This window comes from Phodopus roborovskii, unplaced genomic scaffold, assembly GCF_943737965.1.
Source record: "Phodopus roborovskii unplaced genomic scaffold, PHOROB, whole genome shotgun sequence".
NCBI lineage: Eukaryota > Metazoa > Chordata > Mammalia > Rodentia > Cricetidae > Phodopus > Phodopus roborovskii.
The window spans coordinates 25,431,527-25,448,624 of NW_026125397.1; the positions used below are offsets into that span (position 1 = coordinate 25,431,527).

General features: G+C 42.9%; 1 protein-coding gene across 2 annotated transcripts in view; it reads right to left on the bottom strand.

Moving 5' to 3' along the window:
- Positions 1-17,098, bottom strand: part of Sobp (sine oculis binding protein homolog) — a 144,337-nt gene that overhangs the window by 95,008 nt on the left and 32,231 nt on the right. For both annotated transcript variants that reach the window (XM_051175585.1, XM_051175584.1), the window contains exon 4: positions 1,376-1,527. In XM_051175585.1, the coding sequence (XP_051031542.1) occupies positions 1,376-1,527 (152 nt within the window). The remainder of the gene's footprint in view (positions 1-1,375; positions 1,528-17,098) is intronic.

Sequence of the window (17,098 nt, forward strand, 5' to 3'; positions counted from 1 at the left end):
GTGCCTTGCTTGGTCTTATTCACTAGAAGCAATCCTTCAAGGTTCAGATCCTCAGCCCCTCAGAATTCTAGAATGACAAAATGCCCTGTTCTACAGACATATTCTGTGGAGGAATGAAAAGCATTTTGTTGTGGTAAGTTGGGCTTTAAAGAAGAAATCACTGGGCCCACTCCCAGAATTGTTGTTCTTAATGCTCAGCATTCACAATGGGGAGCCCTGGGCTCTTGGAGATAATTCTAACCCTCTCCTGAGGGAAAGCAAACCCCACTCTTGACCATCCCCAAAGACTTCTAGACAATTTGTTTACTTGCCTCCTAGTTCCAGTTAAGATCGGGAGCCTAATTCTTAAAGACTGCTACTAAAATTCCAACCCGCTGAATTCTGCAGCCTAATTCTTCAGGCATTATGTTTTTTGGCAGAATGAGTGTGACCCAAATTTGAGGAGATTATTTGCTGCGATGTTGCTTGCAATGCAGTGAGCCATGATTAGCATTCAGGATTGCAAACGTTAGACTTTAAAAAAGGCAAGTTCTTGCTGCAAGAATGGACAGGTTTTTATCTTGTGTTACAGAAAAGGAAATGCAAATACTTAGCAAAGCGTGTAGTGTATCATGATTTAAGGAAGTTTTAGGGATCTATGAGAAATTTAGGCCTAGAAACTTAGATACTTGGTGGCAAAAGGTGGTAGCAGTTCTTTAAGGATTGGAGTGTTAAGTGTGCAGATGTGTCTGTGTGCTTGGTAAAACATTGTGTATCCTGTTTCCCATCAAGAGTGGCTGATACTATCCTAAAAGGCCGTTTTCAGACCTAAGCTGTTTTTTTTTTAAAAAAAAAAAAACAAAACAAAACAAAGTGGAAACTGTAACTACGGCTCTTCCTGTGTTTACTGCAGTCTCAAAATGAGCTACTCTTGTCAAGATCAATCAACTTTAATACAGTGTGTCAAGGGAGGTTGACAGACTTTTGTCTTGACTAGACTGTGAGTCAGGTTTTGGAAAAGCAGCAGCCATATCCCCACAGCATGGACGTACTAAAGCCTCTACAGCTAATGTCTCACTCTCCTGAGGAACCTGTCACTTCTCTGGTGGGCTCTGGTCTGTACCCCCTTACTGCTGGAAAGCCACCTCTGGTTGGGATAGCAGCTGGGACTTCCTCGGATTCACTCACCCTCTCAGAACTCAAACACCAAGCCAAGAAAATTTGATGGACAAGTTAGTTATATTAGGATGGGGCTTCTTATTCCAAAAAGTTAGGCATGACAGGGAGAAACGGAGAAAACAAAGTCATAACACGCAAAGGGCAGGGCCACAGCTAGGGCTAGGAGGCGCATGCGCACGAGAGGTGGCCAGTGGCCTGGCCTGCCTCGGTGGCTTACCTTGTTTCTTTTGAAGTAGGCTCTCCGGCAGGCCGCAAAGCACTTCTCACTGCAGAAGCTTTTCACCTCACTTCCCATACTCAGGGAATAGCGCTTGATTCCCACTTTCTGGCACCAGGCACACATTATTTGTACATTTGACACATCATCTTCTATAATAAAAGTATAAGAAAAACGTTCATATCAGAAGCAAACATCCTTCATATTTAGACACACCCTGACCCCGACAGAGCTCCCGGGGTCAGCTTGCAATTTCCAAACCTCACCATTTTCTGATGGAGTAGGATGGCCAGTCTTAGGGAACAGGGGAGGGGGTAGGGTGCATTTGTTTGTTTTTTCTCCTTAGGGGCATGTGGATGCTGGTGTTTCCAAAGGCATTTTACTTAGAAGCCAGAGCATGACTACAAAGCTACAAGAGTTCCAGAACTTCTTAGCCTCCTCTCAAAGTGCCTAGTCAAACCAGCCATAGTGACAAATGAACGAAGCTTGTAAAATGAACAGCCCATTTACTCAAAGGTCCTGTGGAAAGTCTTCAAAATGGGCATTAGGTGGGGCCATCCGCACTATGTGAACCTGTGTGTGCATGTGACCTGTGTGTCATGTGAACATGTGTGTGCCATGCAGACCTGTGTGTGACATGTGGACATGTGTGTGCATGTGAACCTGTGTTTGCCATGAGAACCTGTGTGTGCATGTGACCCTGCGTGTCATATGAACATGTGTGTCATGTGAACCTGTGTGTGCCATGTGAACCTGTGTGTACATGTGAAACTGTGTGTCATGTGAACATATGTGTGTCATGTGAACATGTGTGTGTCATATGAACCTGTATGTGCATGCAATGCCCTTGTGTGAACTCTGTCAGGGACCAGCAGCACTATGCATGCCCCCCCACTATAGATAAGTCAATATGGCTCCCAAGTCAGGTGTTTAATCAAAATAGGGAAAGTTGTGAATGGCCAAATTCAAGCAACTGGCAGTGGGAAGGCCTTCTACAGTGAGCCGTCAGGCACTGGTGACCTCTGGGAAACATGGGCCTGACCTAACCTGGCTCCATTTGATGTGGTTTCTGGGCTGGATGAAGGGGTGGTAATGAGGGTGTGAGGGTATTCTCAGCCAGACTCGGATGGGGGTGTCCTCTGAGCTCCTGGAAGACCCCTCAACCATGTCAGCATGGTGCTCGAGTGGGTTCTAGATAGCATGCAAGTATTTTTAATATTTAAAATGCTACATTTCATTTCATTTATATGAGAAGAAAAACTTAACTAGCATAAGCTACCGCGACTGTCACATCCATTATTGCTTAAGACAGATGGGCTGTTAAAGAGAGCAAAGAGAGTGAATTAAATTAAGCACACGGAGTAAACCACAATGCAGATAGTAAGAAACTGCAGTAGGATGGGGCTGAAACTCGGGAGTATTGGGCTCTTTTAGGGAAATAAAAGATGACGTTAGAAATGTTTTAAGATATTTCCTGGAAGCCTCCTGGGAGATTTCGCTATATTTTAATTGTGTTCTCTGTCCTCTCATTTGGCTCTGTGTGTGTGTGTGTGTGTGTGTGCGTGTGTGTGCGTGCGCGCATGCATATCTGAATGTCTGTGTGCATGTGAGTATATGTCTGTATTGTATAAATGTGTGTGTGCATGTCTGAGTGTACATGTCTGAGTGCCTCTGTGTATGGTATAAGTGCATATATGTGAATATGCATGTGTGTTTGTGTCCGTGTGCATGTGTGTGTGCACCTGTGCGGCTCTAGTTACCGCTATTAGCAGGCCTTCTTTAGAGAATTTGTTTTGTACTAACACAGACTCATAATTCAGACATGAATGGGAATCACAAAATCCCCAACAAGATCTAGTGTAGTGTGTCTGATTTCTGAGTAAAATCCCCCAAAGACTAATTTCTAAGCAAGGCCTGATCATTGAGTTGTTGACATATTCATGGTTCATAAAGTCTGTCATGTGATCATTCCATTTCCAGGGGAAAAATTTGGTTTGAGGCACTGTGGTCATCAGTCTGCAAAATTAGAAGCAAACTAATTTGTAACGCAGTGACATGGCTGTTCTCCCCAAGTATCCACTCAGAACCACCTGCAGCCCTTTATGGACTGGAAAAGAATAAACACCATCATTTAAATAACTTGTACTATTTCTCAAGTCACATATCAGAGTCTATGGCTCATTATGAAATGAGATAGGATAAAAGAGGATCTTGATGTTAGTAAACACTTTTGATAACATAACATCCTTTAAATAAAGTCATAATTCGAATTCAAATGTAACATCATTATTGCGTTGGATGAACGTGTTCTGTTCAGAAAGCTTTTATTTCTATTTCAGGTGATTTCTGTATGACACCTGCTTACAGATAGATACTTCGAATGGCATGAAAAGTTAGCAGAAGCTCTCTCAGTGACCATAGGTAAAAATGCATTCTTGGATTAGTAATAGTTTAACTATCACAATCACTACAAAAGCAAGTAGCACTAATAATTCCTATCATCCCAATTGATACAACACCATAAAAATCTTAAATTCCTGAAAAAGAAGATGATACTGTGGAGCTCTCGCACATGACAACGGTCTTGGTTCTGGTGAAATCTGTAAGGAAAACAATGTCATGAAGGAAGTCATTTGGTCTCACAGTTTAACAAAGACCCCATTTCCCAAGAAACCATTCAACAACATTTATTTCCCCTCAGTATTTCTTCCTTTACATAGTCTGGTTTAAAAAAAGAAAACATGAATTTTAAAGTCCTGGTTCTGCTACAGTGAACTACAGCAGAGACTGGGAAGGGCCAAGCTAGCCCAGCAGTGGCGCACACCTTTGATCCGACCACTAGGGAAGCAGAGGCAGGTGGATCTCTGAGTTCGAGGGCAGCCTGGTCTACAGAGTGATTTCCAGGGCAGGGTCTAAAGCTACAGAGAAACCCAGTCTTGAACAAAAAAAAAAAAAAAAAAAAAAAAAAAAAAAAGGGTCCATGCTTAGCCCACCACCACAGTGGTCTGGCCCTGAGGAGGATATATGTATAGGGTCAAAGGGCATTCCAGGTCACCAGAGAGGTCCACTTGTCTAGTGGCAAGGACTGTTTCTTACAACAGGCCCTAACCAATAAAAACATAAAAATTTGAAACACATCAGGCTCATAAAAAAATTCTTACTAGAAAGTTATACTGTGAGAGCTAAGACAAAGGAATTGTGCATTTCTGCTTCTGCGGTGAGAAGAGTTGTAGAATGGTAGTTAGCATCTGTGTTGTTAAATAAATCAGTATTCCTGTCCACTCTGCTTCCTGCGGCAGATGCTCTGGGAGAGGCCCAGCAGACATCTTCTGGAGTATCATCAACGTTCTCAACGGCGAATGGCCCAAAGATGACTCTGAACAGGGTTATTCCAAGAGTTCACAAAAGTATTTTCAGATACGACAGGTATTCCAGTCTTATAACAGCTAATTAACGCGCCGCACTTCGGAAATTAAGGAATTGTGATGATTAAATGAATTTCACCGGTCAAAACACAGCTCAGATTCTGTCACCAGACACAATGTCTTAGAGAATGAGTGCCCCTAAAAAGCCAACTTTTCCTAAGAAATTACAGTCAAAATGTGTTTCAATTAAATCTTTTTTTTTTTTTTTAACCTTGAAGTGTGCTGTGCTCGTTAGCTTTCATTGTCAATTTGAAACAACCTAGAGTCATAGGGGAGAGGGGACCTCAGTTGAGGATTCACCTAGATCAGATTGGCCTGTAGGTGTGTCTATACAGAATTAATGTGATTATTAATTGATGTAGGAGGGCCCAGCCCACTGTGGGCAGCGCCCGTGAGGGAGTCAGCAAGCCACTTTCTTCCAAAGCTTCTGCTCCTGTATTGAGCTCCCAAGCTGACTTCCCTCAGTGACTGACTGTGATCTGGAAGTATAAACCAAGCAAACTCTGTCTTTCCCAGTTCGCTTTTGATCGGACAGTTCCAGCACACCAGCAGAAAGGAAACTAACTTCTGATAACGGTGTGTGTGCTTTACCTTGGCAAGCTAGAGGACTTGGCAACTTAGCCTTTTACTAAGTGAATCGGTCTTTTAATGTTTTATCGCTTCAAAAGCCTTCAAACTAGATAAAAACTTATTTCCTATCTTTTGTGTAGGCTCAAAGTCTGCACCATTAGAGAGTTGGGATTGTAACACCGAGGACTCATTTGACAGGCTTATATTACACTTTATGCTACAGCAATTAGCCTGTATATTTTACATAATTAACAATGCAGCAACAAAGGCAAAATGTTTAGAGCATTAAATAACATTCCCAAAATGAACAGTTTGTATATCATGATAAAATTTTCATATGCTGTCATATAAATATACATCAATCAAATATGCATGTTTCAGTTAATCATGAAAGTTGGTATACCACGTCTTCAGCATGTAATTAAGCAAAATGTTTGTAGCATTTTCTTTCTAATCTAATGTTCAAAAAGCTATAAGACATTTTTCTATGGGCATTCCAGAATAAAAAGTCCAGATTAATAGTTCCAAGATTGAATTTAAAAATGTGTTTATTATGTTACAGAGAAGTATGTGATTGAACATTTCCAGAATGCCTCACTGAAGTGGCTTGAGCAATTGCCTTATCCAGTGAGTTTTAAGAATAAGGATGGCCGTGGGTCAGTGATCTTCTTAGGCCATTTCAACTGCAGCAGTGAACACATATACTGACTACTTGATAAGTGCCCACAGAAAACCAAGAGGGCCTAAATGGACCCCAAACAATTATATTGTCATTTTAATTGCAACATTCATGAGAATCCAAAACTGAGGAAAAAATGGAAAGTATTTGCTGGTGGTGTTTATCTTCTGCCACAATTCCTAGAATTCATGCACTCAAATATTCATTTTAAGACCTCAAGTGTATTTGAAACATGTTGCAAAGTTGCCTAAAGATACTCCTGTGTGCTCCCCATACCACGAAATGAGAGCCTGGGCAGCACCCATGTCAATCTGTTTGTGGGAACAGCTAATTTATGAACAGAATGAAAGGAAAGGTCAGGGAGATGTCATAGCATGGCAAGGCATGGCACTTGCTGCCAAGCCTGATGACCTGAGTTCCATACTCAGGACACACTTGGAGGGAAGATAGAAAAACTTCCAAAAGTTGTCCTCTGACCCCTCTCTACACACTTGCTTCACACACACACACACACACACACACACACACACACACACACACACACGGCAGGCAAACTAAAGTTTAAATTTGATTTTCTTTTCAGTCGCTTTGCAAGAAAAAAAAAGTTCACCTTGGAATGACTCAGTTCTGAAAAGCTTAAGGCAGTCCAAGTTAATAGTTGCTATAGCAGTGGTTCTCAACCTTCCTAACACTGCAACTCTTTAATAAAGTTCCTCGTGTTATGGTGACACCCCCCACCATAAAGTTATAATATTGCCATTTCATGACTGTACTTTTGTTATTGTTATGAATCATAATGCAAATGTCTGAAATGTGGCCTCTGTGAAAGGGACACCACCCACAGGTTGAGAACTCCACAGGCTGCTGCCGGAACTTCTATACAACCCCCTGTGCTCTGTAAGTGAGCCCACGAAGAAGGCTGTGGAAACTGGAATCACTGTACCAAACGGAAATCAGGGCTGCCCACCACTCAGTACTTACTAGCTGCCAGGCACAGCATAGTCTACCCTTGGCTCCATTTACTCTTCATCACAACCACCCACCACCAGGTGGGTGAGATTAGAGGTGATTTGCTGCAGCTCGCAGAGCAAGCATATACCAGAGCATGGATGCAAGCCTCCAGAGCCTGAGCTCCTGACCACTGTACCGCGGCGGCCAGGGCTTTTCAAAGCATGTAAGATGACACACTACTCACCATGCATTGGGGGGGTCAATGAAAAGGAACAAAAGCTACCCCTGATTTGGCTACTTACAAACAGCCAGCTCAAAGCCACGCAGGTAGATTTAGCATGAAATCAAAAAGGTCAAGTGTCTTTGAGGAGACAGATGAAGTGTTACTCAATCAATACATGTTGATTGATTTTCTTTCTTTCTTTTTTTTTTTAACAAACAAGTTAAAGGGCCCACAGTGCAAGTTTTGCTCTTTTATGACTGTGAGACACAATGCTGCAAATATTCTGGCTAAGCTGGTAGTGGCAAGCACTCCACAGATGCTGAGGAATAAGACGGCTGTCCTAACCACCGCCCTCCTCAGGGAAGAGAGTCACCGGGCCATGGGTCAGGCTGGCTTTCCATGTGGGAAAGGGAGACCACCCACATACCTGATTTCAAATGTGCCACTATGAATTCCTAGTTTCAAAGAACGATCCCTCAAATGTCCACTAATAATAAATTCAATCACTGGAGGATCGCTTATTTGGTTTTATTATATCTTCCTACCAAATATAAATTTCCTGAAAGCAAAGAGCATCTACATATCTGAAAATAATATTTATTTTATTTTAGACTCAATGATTTATTGTGGAAAGTGTTCCCAATAAGGGAAGACTTGGAGTGCTGAGGGTAGGATTTCAGTGAGAAAAGAAAAAAAAGCAAGCAAACAAACAAAGAACAAAAACAAATGGGGGTTAGCAAGGACACAAGAAGCCTCTGGTTACTGCTAAGCATAGGGCTTAGTGTGTGTGTGTGTGTGTGTGTGTGTGTGTGTGTCTGTGTGTGTCTGTGTGTATGTATATGTGTGTGTGTATGTGTGTGTATGTGTGTCTGTGTGTGTATGTGTGTCTGTGTGTGTATGTGTGTCTGTGTGTGTATGTGTGTCTCTGTGTGTGTGTATGTGTGTGTATATGTGTGTGTATGTATGTGTGTCTGTATGTGTATGTGTGCCTGTCTGTGTGTCTCTATGTGTATGTGTGCCTGTCTGTGTGTGTATGTGTGTCTGTGTGTGTATGTGTGTGTGCACACGCATACACATATGTTCATGTATGTCTATGGAGGCCAGAGGACAACTTTAGATGTCATCCTTAAAACCCCAGCTATCAGACTGGGATGCATGAGCTCCCCCTTGCTCAGGTCAGCTGTTTCTGTGAGTTTCTTCAGCCTGGTCCTGACCCCTTTGCTCATCACTCCTCCCTCTCTGCAACTGGATTCCAGGAGTTTGGCTCAGTGTTTAGCTGTGGGTGTCTGCTTCAGGATGGTTTCTTCTAGTTCCATCCATTTGCCTGTGAATTTCAAGATTCCATTTTTTGTTTGTTTGTTTGTTTGTTTGTTTTCCACTGAGTAGTAGTCCATTGTGTAAATGTACCACATCTTCATTATCCATTCTTCAGCTGAGGGTCATATAGGTTGCTTCCAGGTTCTGGCTATTACAAATACTGCTGCTATGAACATAGATGAACAGATAGATGTCTTTGTTGCATGGATGTGCATCTTTTGGGTATATGCCTAAGAGTGAAATTGCTGGATCTTGTGGTACACTGACTCCCATTTTCCTGCAGTCTATGAGACCTCTGACAGTGGAACCAGGATTTATCCTTGGTGCACGAAAGGACTTGGGGATCACATTCCCCATGGAGGAATACTCCTTTAACCTAGAGCCAGGAGGGAGGGCCTAGGCCCAACTCCAAATGACTTGACAGATTTTGATGATTCCTCCTGGAAGGCCTCACCCTCCCTGGGGAATGGATGGGGGATGGGATGGGGGTCAGGGGGGACATGGGAGGATGGGAGGGAGAGGAAACTGGGATCGATATGTTAAAATATAAATAAATAAACATATATATATATATACATACATACATACATACATACATATATATATATATATATATATATCACAGTCCATTTTCTTTGAAGCAAGGTCTCTTATTGGCCTGAGCTAACTTTAGGCTAGACTGGCTAGCCAGTAAGTTCCAGGAATCTGCCTGTCTTTACCTCCCCAGGAGTTACAGAAACCCTACCACACCTTTATTTAATGCACGCTGGGGACCAAACTCAAGTTCTCAAGCAATTTACAGACTGAGCTATTTCCCTCAGCTCCCAGAGTCTTTTTAGTGCTAAAATTCAGCACAGCAGATATGAAAGTACTAGGGACGAATGGCATATAGCTAGGAAACACTAGAAACAAAAGCAGGGGGCAGATCTACTCCTGACAGCTTCAAGGTGTGACACTCTTCATGCAAGTAAGGTGATATGCAAATTGCTTTGCAAACTTAAGTGGCTACTGTATGAAACACAGCGTGGCTTCATCACGTCTCATCAAAGAGACGATGTCGGAGACATTGGGGAAGGTACAAAGATCACCCATTCGATGCCCTAGCTTCTCGTGCTCCATGAACTAATATTGCCCACTCTAGCTGGGAGAAGTTGGAAGTCTCTTGAGTGGCAATGAGCATCTCACTACTTCGACATAAAGTAAACATCCCAAAAATTACTGTGAACGAGAGACACAGGAAGTGACAACTGTCCTTTGTGTGTGATCTGGAGAGGCATCTGTCTCTTCAGCCACGCCCCTTCCACCAGTGATGTCTGTAGAACCATTTACTTTCTTTGAATACAAGGAACAATCAAGGAACTGGTTAGATCTTACTATCTTAGATTTTTTTACTCCTTGAAATTAATAAAAGCCTCACAGTTATTCTTTTATTAATGTTTGAATTAATAGTTGACAAGATGTTACCAAATATATCACCATACTGCCAGATATTCCGTAATTAATAGATGCAATTTCTTTGTAGTGACTACCTTAACAATCCACACATGGGTGGATCGTTCTGAGTGCCTGAGAAGTTTGCTCTTTTACAAAGTATCAGAGTAACAACTGAACGTCTAGCACCTTGGTAACCGAACTATCAAAACTTTCCAAAGAGAAGAGTCTACATTACTAAAAATGTATGCACAGTAGTTCCCATTCAAGGAATAGATAGAATTAAATGATAAAGGCCTGTTGGCTGGAATCCGAACGTCCCTCTCAGGCTCACATTTTGAAGCTTGCTCCCAGCTGGTGGTGTGAAACACTTAAGAGGGGAAGCCTAGCTGGTAAAGGGGTCCCTGGAGGCCAGCCCTGGGAGGTTGAGGCTAGCCCTGGGGGATTATACCTTCCCCTGGCTCCTAGCACGGTAGCCCTCGAGGTTACACATGGCCCCAGCTCCTAGCATGCTAGCCTTGAGAGGTTACACCTATTCCTGGCTCCTAGCATGGTAACCCTGGGGGTTACACCTGGCCCCGGCTCTTAGCACGCTTTCTGCCTGCTGGTTTAGCATGGCAAGAACAGCCTCTGCCTCTTCTTGCACCCTGTCGTCTCTCACCGTAGTGGACCTAAACCCTGAGCCAAAATAAAAGACTCCTCCTTTAAGTTGTTTCTGTTGGGATTTTATGGCCACAGGTTGAAAAGATAACTAATAGAAAGTCAACTTATGAGTCTCTGAAGAACAAAATACCACAAAATTTTCTTTCGAAAGTGGATTTGAACTAATTTCAAGAACATAAGCTCTCCACATTATTCTAAGTTGAGTAGCACTTTACTCCCAAATAAAATCTTATCACTAGAGTGGAAGGTAAAGCCCTATTACTTAACATACCATGCATCTGAGGATTAGTTTTCATGGTACCAGAAGGCCTGCAAGCTTTCAAAGAAAGGAAGCAACTAATGTCCTGCTCAGCTATGACACTTAGGAACCACAGCAATGATCAGCATGGCAAAATAACCCTCAGGCTTCAGTAGCAGCCCACATCCCTTGACAGTACCCAACAGCTCTGTAATCGTAAGTAAGGCCCCACTCAACAAGAGGGAAACTATTCTATTACTGGAAACCTAGCCAACTACCCAGGGCCAGGGAAGTCATAGTTCTGGGAGGAGAACCTACAACCACTACTTTATTAAACCAGCACAATCCCTTACTACATTCTAAATATTTGTCCTTATGCCCACAGATAAGTATAGTCCTCACCCTCCATCAAGAAAGTGTCTCTTTGCAATAGACAAAGACCATTACAGAAGAACACAACCAACCAAAATGCAGAGCTGTGGAGCCCGAAGCCAGCGTATACATCTTCGATACAGTCCCGAACCTAAGGTTCAGGGAGCATTGCAGAAACAGGGGGCAGGAACACCATAAGCCAGGCGATCGAAGAGTTTGCTGTGAGACGCTGTAACGTCAGAAACTACACCCACAAAGTTTCACCAACACAACTGCCTAAGTATAAGCTGAATAAGGACAACGACAGACATGCCTACATGGACAATGTAAACACTATGAAGTCTCAAGCCTGCACAAAGAACAACGACATGCAACTAAGGAATGAGGAAAGTGGGAAAAATAGCCTTCCTCGGGGAAGAGCAAACAACCGTTAATCCAACACCAAGTGGTCTTCGCTGAAAACATATTCATACAAGTAACAGACTCAGCAGGTTCTAGTTATGTACTTAAGAACAGACGTACATGCACGTAACAACAATCAATGAAAGAAAGAAGCCATAGATTGAGAAAGAGTAAGCAGGGATATATGGGAGGGTTTGGAGGGAGGAAAGGGAAGGGGAATTGTGATTCTATTATAACCTCAAAAACTGAAGAGAATAAAAGATCTAGTTCTCTACATGCAGACTAAAACTTGGTTCAAATAAGTCAAAGAAACGGATGCATGTTAACCCAAATTACAAAGAGAGAGAGAGAGAGAGAGAGAGAGAGAGAGAATTTAAAGTTAATTTTTTAATTTTATAATGGAACTCTTGAAGTTTGTTTCTAATTATATACTTATTATCCCCTGTCATTATAGATAGAGAAACTAAGGTTGTGTTTCCTGAAATAATTAGGGGTTTACATGAAGGTATTCCTGCTAGGTGGCTAACAGGTGAGGGACACTGAGTTGAACAGGATGTGGCATTGCTTGAAAGAGAAAAGACAGGAGATGTGTGGCTCGAGATGCAGCATGCAGAATGCAGAATGCAGCATGCAATAAGAGAGGGCCAGGATTTCCAGGAGATGTGTGGGGAGCACGGTGGGAGAGTTAGATCTTGAAGGGCTTGGAAGGAGAGAGAGCTCAAGGAAAGGAGGAAAGACGTGCAGCTGAGCAAGGCAGTGTGACAGCACAGGGCAAAGGTAATATGGGTACAAGAAGGGCTGAAGGTCACTTTGCAATGGGAGAGAAGAGGCCTCGTTAAATAGCGTGAGAGCACCAGTGCTTGGCACCTGACGTGTAACAACCATGAAGAATGAAGGAATAAGTGGTTGGATGGACGGATAAACAGACAGACGGAGGGACAGACAGACGGACAGAGGGATGGACAGACAGACAGACAGATGAATGAATGAATGAATGAATGAATGTTGTAGAATATTATTTTAAGATACACTACATTTGTTTATGCTGTGGAATATTCATTTAATGATGCAAAGATATTGTGTATTCTTTCATGCTGCATTTGTTTAACTCTGAAGCTGTGTTGTTATTTTCCTGTGTTTAAAAAAAAAAAAAACTGATCGGTCTAATAAAGAGCTGAATGTCCAACAGCAAGGCAAGAGGGAGGGTAGGTGGAGCTGGTGGGCAGCGAGAATAAATAGGAAGAGAAATCTGGAAGGAGGAGCTAGGAGCCAGGGAAGAACTCCAGAGGTCAGCCACGCATCTACCCAGCAAGCCACGGAGTAAGAAGTAAAGAAAGATATATAGGGTAAAAACAAAATTCCAGAGACAAAAGGTAGACAGAATAATTTAAGAAAAGCTGGCAAGAAATACGCCAAACTAAGGCTGGGTATTTATGAGTAATGATAAGACTCTGTGTGATTCATTTGGGAAACTGGGTATTGGGGCCCTAAAAAGAGTCAAAGAGTAAAAACTAACCAACAACAGACAAACAGACAGATGGATGAATGGACAGGTGGATGGACAGATGAAAGGCGATGAGGTTCTGATCTTACAGAATAACAATAAAAACAGGTTGGAACTTCGGAGTGAAACTAAAACAAGGACTCAATGTAAGGGTGCAATGGACCCAGAAATAATTCTAATTACAGAGAGCCCATATCTCTGTTTCTAGTCAAACCAAAGTCATCCAGAGAGTGCTTGCTGGGGAGTGCCTCTGGAATCAAGTTCAAACAGAATGATGTTGCTTTCCACACACCATCCCTTCCTTGCTTATTTTTTCCAGTACCGGACAGAGAAAGAAAATAAAAGGAGAGCCCACAAAGTCTCAACACTGGGCAGTGAGCAACCCTAACCTGGAACTCTGAAATCCTTCAAGGCCAACATGACACAACTGGAAAATTCCCTGATAGGTCTTGATCAAAACATGGAGGCACTAAAATTACTGTACAAAGTTACGTTCAGGTTACGGGTACAGGGTATACATTAAACAGAAGTAAATCTGGCTTTTAGACTTATGTCACTCCTAAGTTGTCATATTATACACATGTGAAGATCCCCAAATCTGGCGTGTGGCAGGGGGGTTGTCTAAATTTCAGTTCTATCTGTTTCTAAAAAGGGATCTCCAACCTCTAATTCCCTCTTGACTACCACGCGGAACCTGGAACCTTCAGCACTACACGCTTAAGCCCGTGCTTCTGGCTTCCTGGTGCCGAATGATGGGCTAGTGAAGAGGCTTCGGCCCATGGGTCTCTGTCTCTTCGGCCCAAGCCTTCCTCTGTCTCTCAGAACCTTCTGCCTTCCCTATATAATCACCCAAGAAACCTGAAAAGGAAGTGGAAAACAGTTGGCTACAAAATAAGCCAAACCCAGAGCCTGAGATGGAACATTTCACAAAGCATAACCCACAGAACATCATCTCCTGGAGAACTTAACTAAAGATGTGTGGAAAATACGGGGCTAGCCAAACTATGGGCCTTTTTGCTTTGTTTTTTGAAGTATGCCTTAGTTCCACCAATACATAATTGAGGATCTTTATATATGCTGTATTTCACAAATTTACATGTCTTTACATTAAAACTCTCAAGCTAGAACTCCAGAGGCGGCCCCTCCCCAGGGCAGCTGAGTTAGTACCTATGTATGTTAGCACCAAGGTATAATAAGCTCTGTGGTCTCTGTGGGCCATTAATTATCAGGAAGAGGTCCCCTAGTTTGTGTAGAATCAGATCTTCAGTTGCCAAGAACACATTTTATTAGCACTGGGCAGAAAGACAGTCATGTGGCTAAGGCTAGGTATCTTTGGTTACAAAGTCCTATGGTACCTGCTACTCCCAGCAAATACAAAGCAGACAAGCCTTCCCCTGTAAAATCCTGAGGGAAGTGGTAAAAGTCAGCAATAGAACAAAAGGAAAAAATATTGCTCTTAACAGTCTGAATAAATCACACTCCTGGGTGGATACACCAGACAAGGAGCTAAGTAAAACCTTGTCCCCACACCTGCATCTAGGGTCTGACCTTATGGCCTAAGATGCCCTGGGACAAAGACTCTATAGGCGTCTATCCCCTCACACTTGAAGCTCACTGAGTAGCCGATTGGCAAATCCACATCATTAGGAACAAAGGACTCAACTTAAAAAGCATATGCTTGCATCTTCATTGTTGCTAGAAAAGCTGCCCAAAGCCTGTCCTTCCATGAAGAACATTCTGCTTAAAAAGAGGCAGCGTATAATGACCAGGTTAACAAGCCTCTCTGCACAGGAGTGCAGAACAAGAACACTGTTACAAGAACCAAGAAAAGCTGGCTAGGACATTGTTAACAAAGAACATGACCTCGCTTCGCTCCTGACGACTCACCCCTAGACTTCATATCAGATGCTGCACACAGACTCCTCCCCATAACCAGCCCACTCCATCAGGCCATGTACCTTGGTACCTGGCCCCACCACCCACCCACAACCTAGTGACAGAAGTCTGGGATTCTTTCTGCCTTTCAACCTCCCACATGCTGAATAATCACTTGTCAATAATCACATGTCCTAAATACCTTGGATAAATGTGTGTGTGTGCTGTGTGTGTGTGTGTGTGTGTGTGTGTGTGTGCGCGCACTTTTAATCCCAGTACTCAGGAGGCAGATGCAGGGGGATCTCTGAGTTTGAGGCCAACCTGGTCTACAGGGTGAGTTCTGGGGCAGACTACACAGAGAAACCCTGTCTTAAAACAAAATCAAAAAAAAAAAAAAAACAAGAAAAAAGAAGAATGCTAATATCCTAATATATCTTATCCATTCATTCATTAAATATTAGCCTAGTCTACTTACATGAAAGGTACTACTCTAAGTGTTTATTGTTTTCCATCCAAGCAAAGCCACCAGCATCGTTTGCTTTATGTACAGGTAGCCTCCTATACCATTCCTGTCCTGTTCATTCTACTTTACATGCAAGGACTTTTAAACAAAAATATGATCATTGCTTGCATGGAAAAAACAAAAACAAAACAAAATAAATAAACCTCTTTAGGGTCCTCCTCTTCTTTGCCCAGAAGGTGGACATCCTTGGCTTGGTCTCTATGGTCTCTATGGCTCCCGTGATCGGCTTCTCAGCCTGTCTACTCTCTGGGCTCTGGTTTCTTGGCTTCCTTGAAGCTCTGAGATGTTACGTGTGCTCCTTCCTTATCTACCAAATCCTTAACCAGTACAAGCTTTTCTAGCTTATATTAAACCTCATCTTAACAAAGGCTTTCTGTCTTCACACCTGGAGGGATCCTACAACACTCCGGGCTTTGTACTCCTCAGACATGATTGGGATTTGATTTTGTTTGATATGTTTTAATACCTGTCTCTTCTGCTAGATTATAAGTCAGGTAAAACGGGAACTGAGTCTATTCCGTTCATCAGAACGAAGTGTCTGCTGTGGGGCGTCACCCTAAGAAGAAAAGGCAATGTTTGCTGAGCACTGCCGCCTTGAGTGGGTCGCACTGGGGGTGATATGAGGGTTGAAGCAAAGGACCCTGTCTTTGGTAATCACACAGAACAAAGTTGCCTTACAGGGGAACGGCAAGGAAAAGTTCCGGAACAGAATGGGACCATTATTTCCACTCTTCTTGGCCAAGTCCACAAAGCAAGTCTTCTCAACTATATGGGAACTTAGAGAAGTCAGCATTGGGAATGCCCCTAGGACAACAAGAAATTCCAGAAATCCCAACCCCACCCCCCACCCCAGACAAGCAAGGGAGAGAGAGAGTAAGGTTTCCTGTGGCCTCCTGGCAGCATCTTAGCCTCTGGTGACCTGGGGCAGGGTGTCCTAAAAGCAGCCAGGTCCTGAGGCTGCCTCTGGAATCCACAATCTGATGGTATTTCCCCTTCAAAAGGGAGTCCTGGACCCTCCACTAATATAACCAGTGAGCCCGAGGATGTCATTTTGTTTATTTAAAGATTATAGGCAAAGGCAGCTCTTTCTTCCTTCCCTTCTGCTAAAATATCCCTGACTTAATTTCTTTGCTGCTATTCTATCTATCTCCTCGCCATAGGAGGCCCAGGAAACTATTTGGATGACAAGACAGTTTTTATAAATGAATCTTTCTAAGCACCACAACATTTGAAGCAGCAGCAAAGCAGTACTCCGCTTTTTATTCCTTTATTAAATATTAAACATTAACAGGGAAAGATAAATATTCTTCAGGTTGTAACTTCTTAAACCCCCCCCTCCATCGGCTTCTGGTCTTTGTCGTCTTACACACACACACACACACACACACACACACACACACACACACACACACACGCTTTTTCCATCCTCAGTGTCCGAGGCAAAGGTAAACAAGTGTTTTAATGGGCACATGATTCCAGCAAGTAGGATGGAGGACCAAGGGGAGGAGGAAGAGCCAGCAGAAATTTATGTAATTGAACTGGCCAAAGGA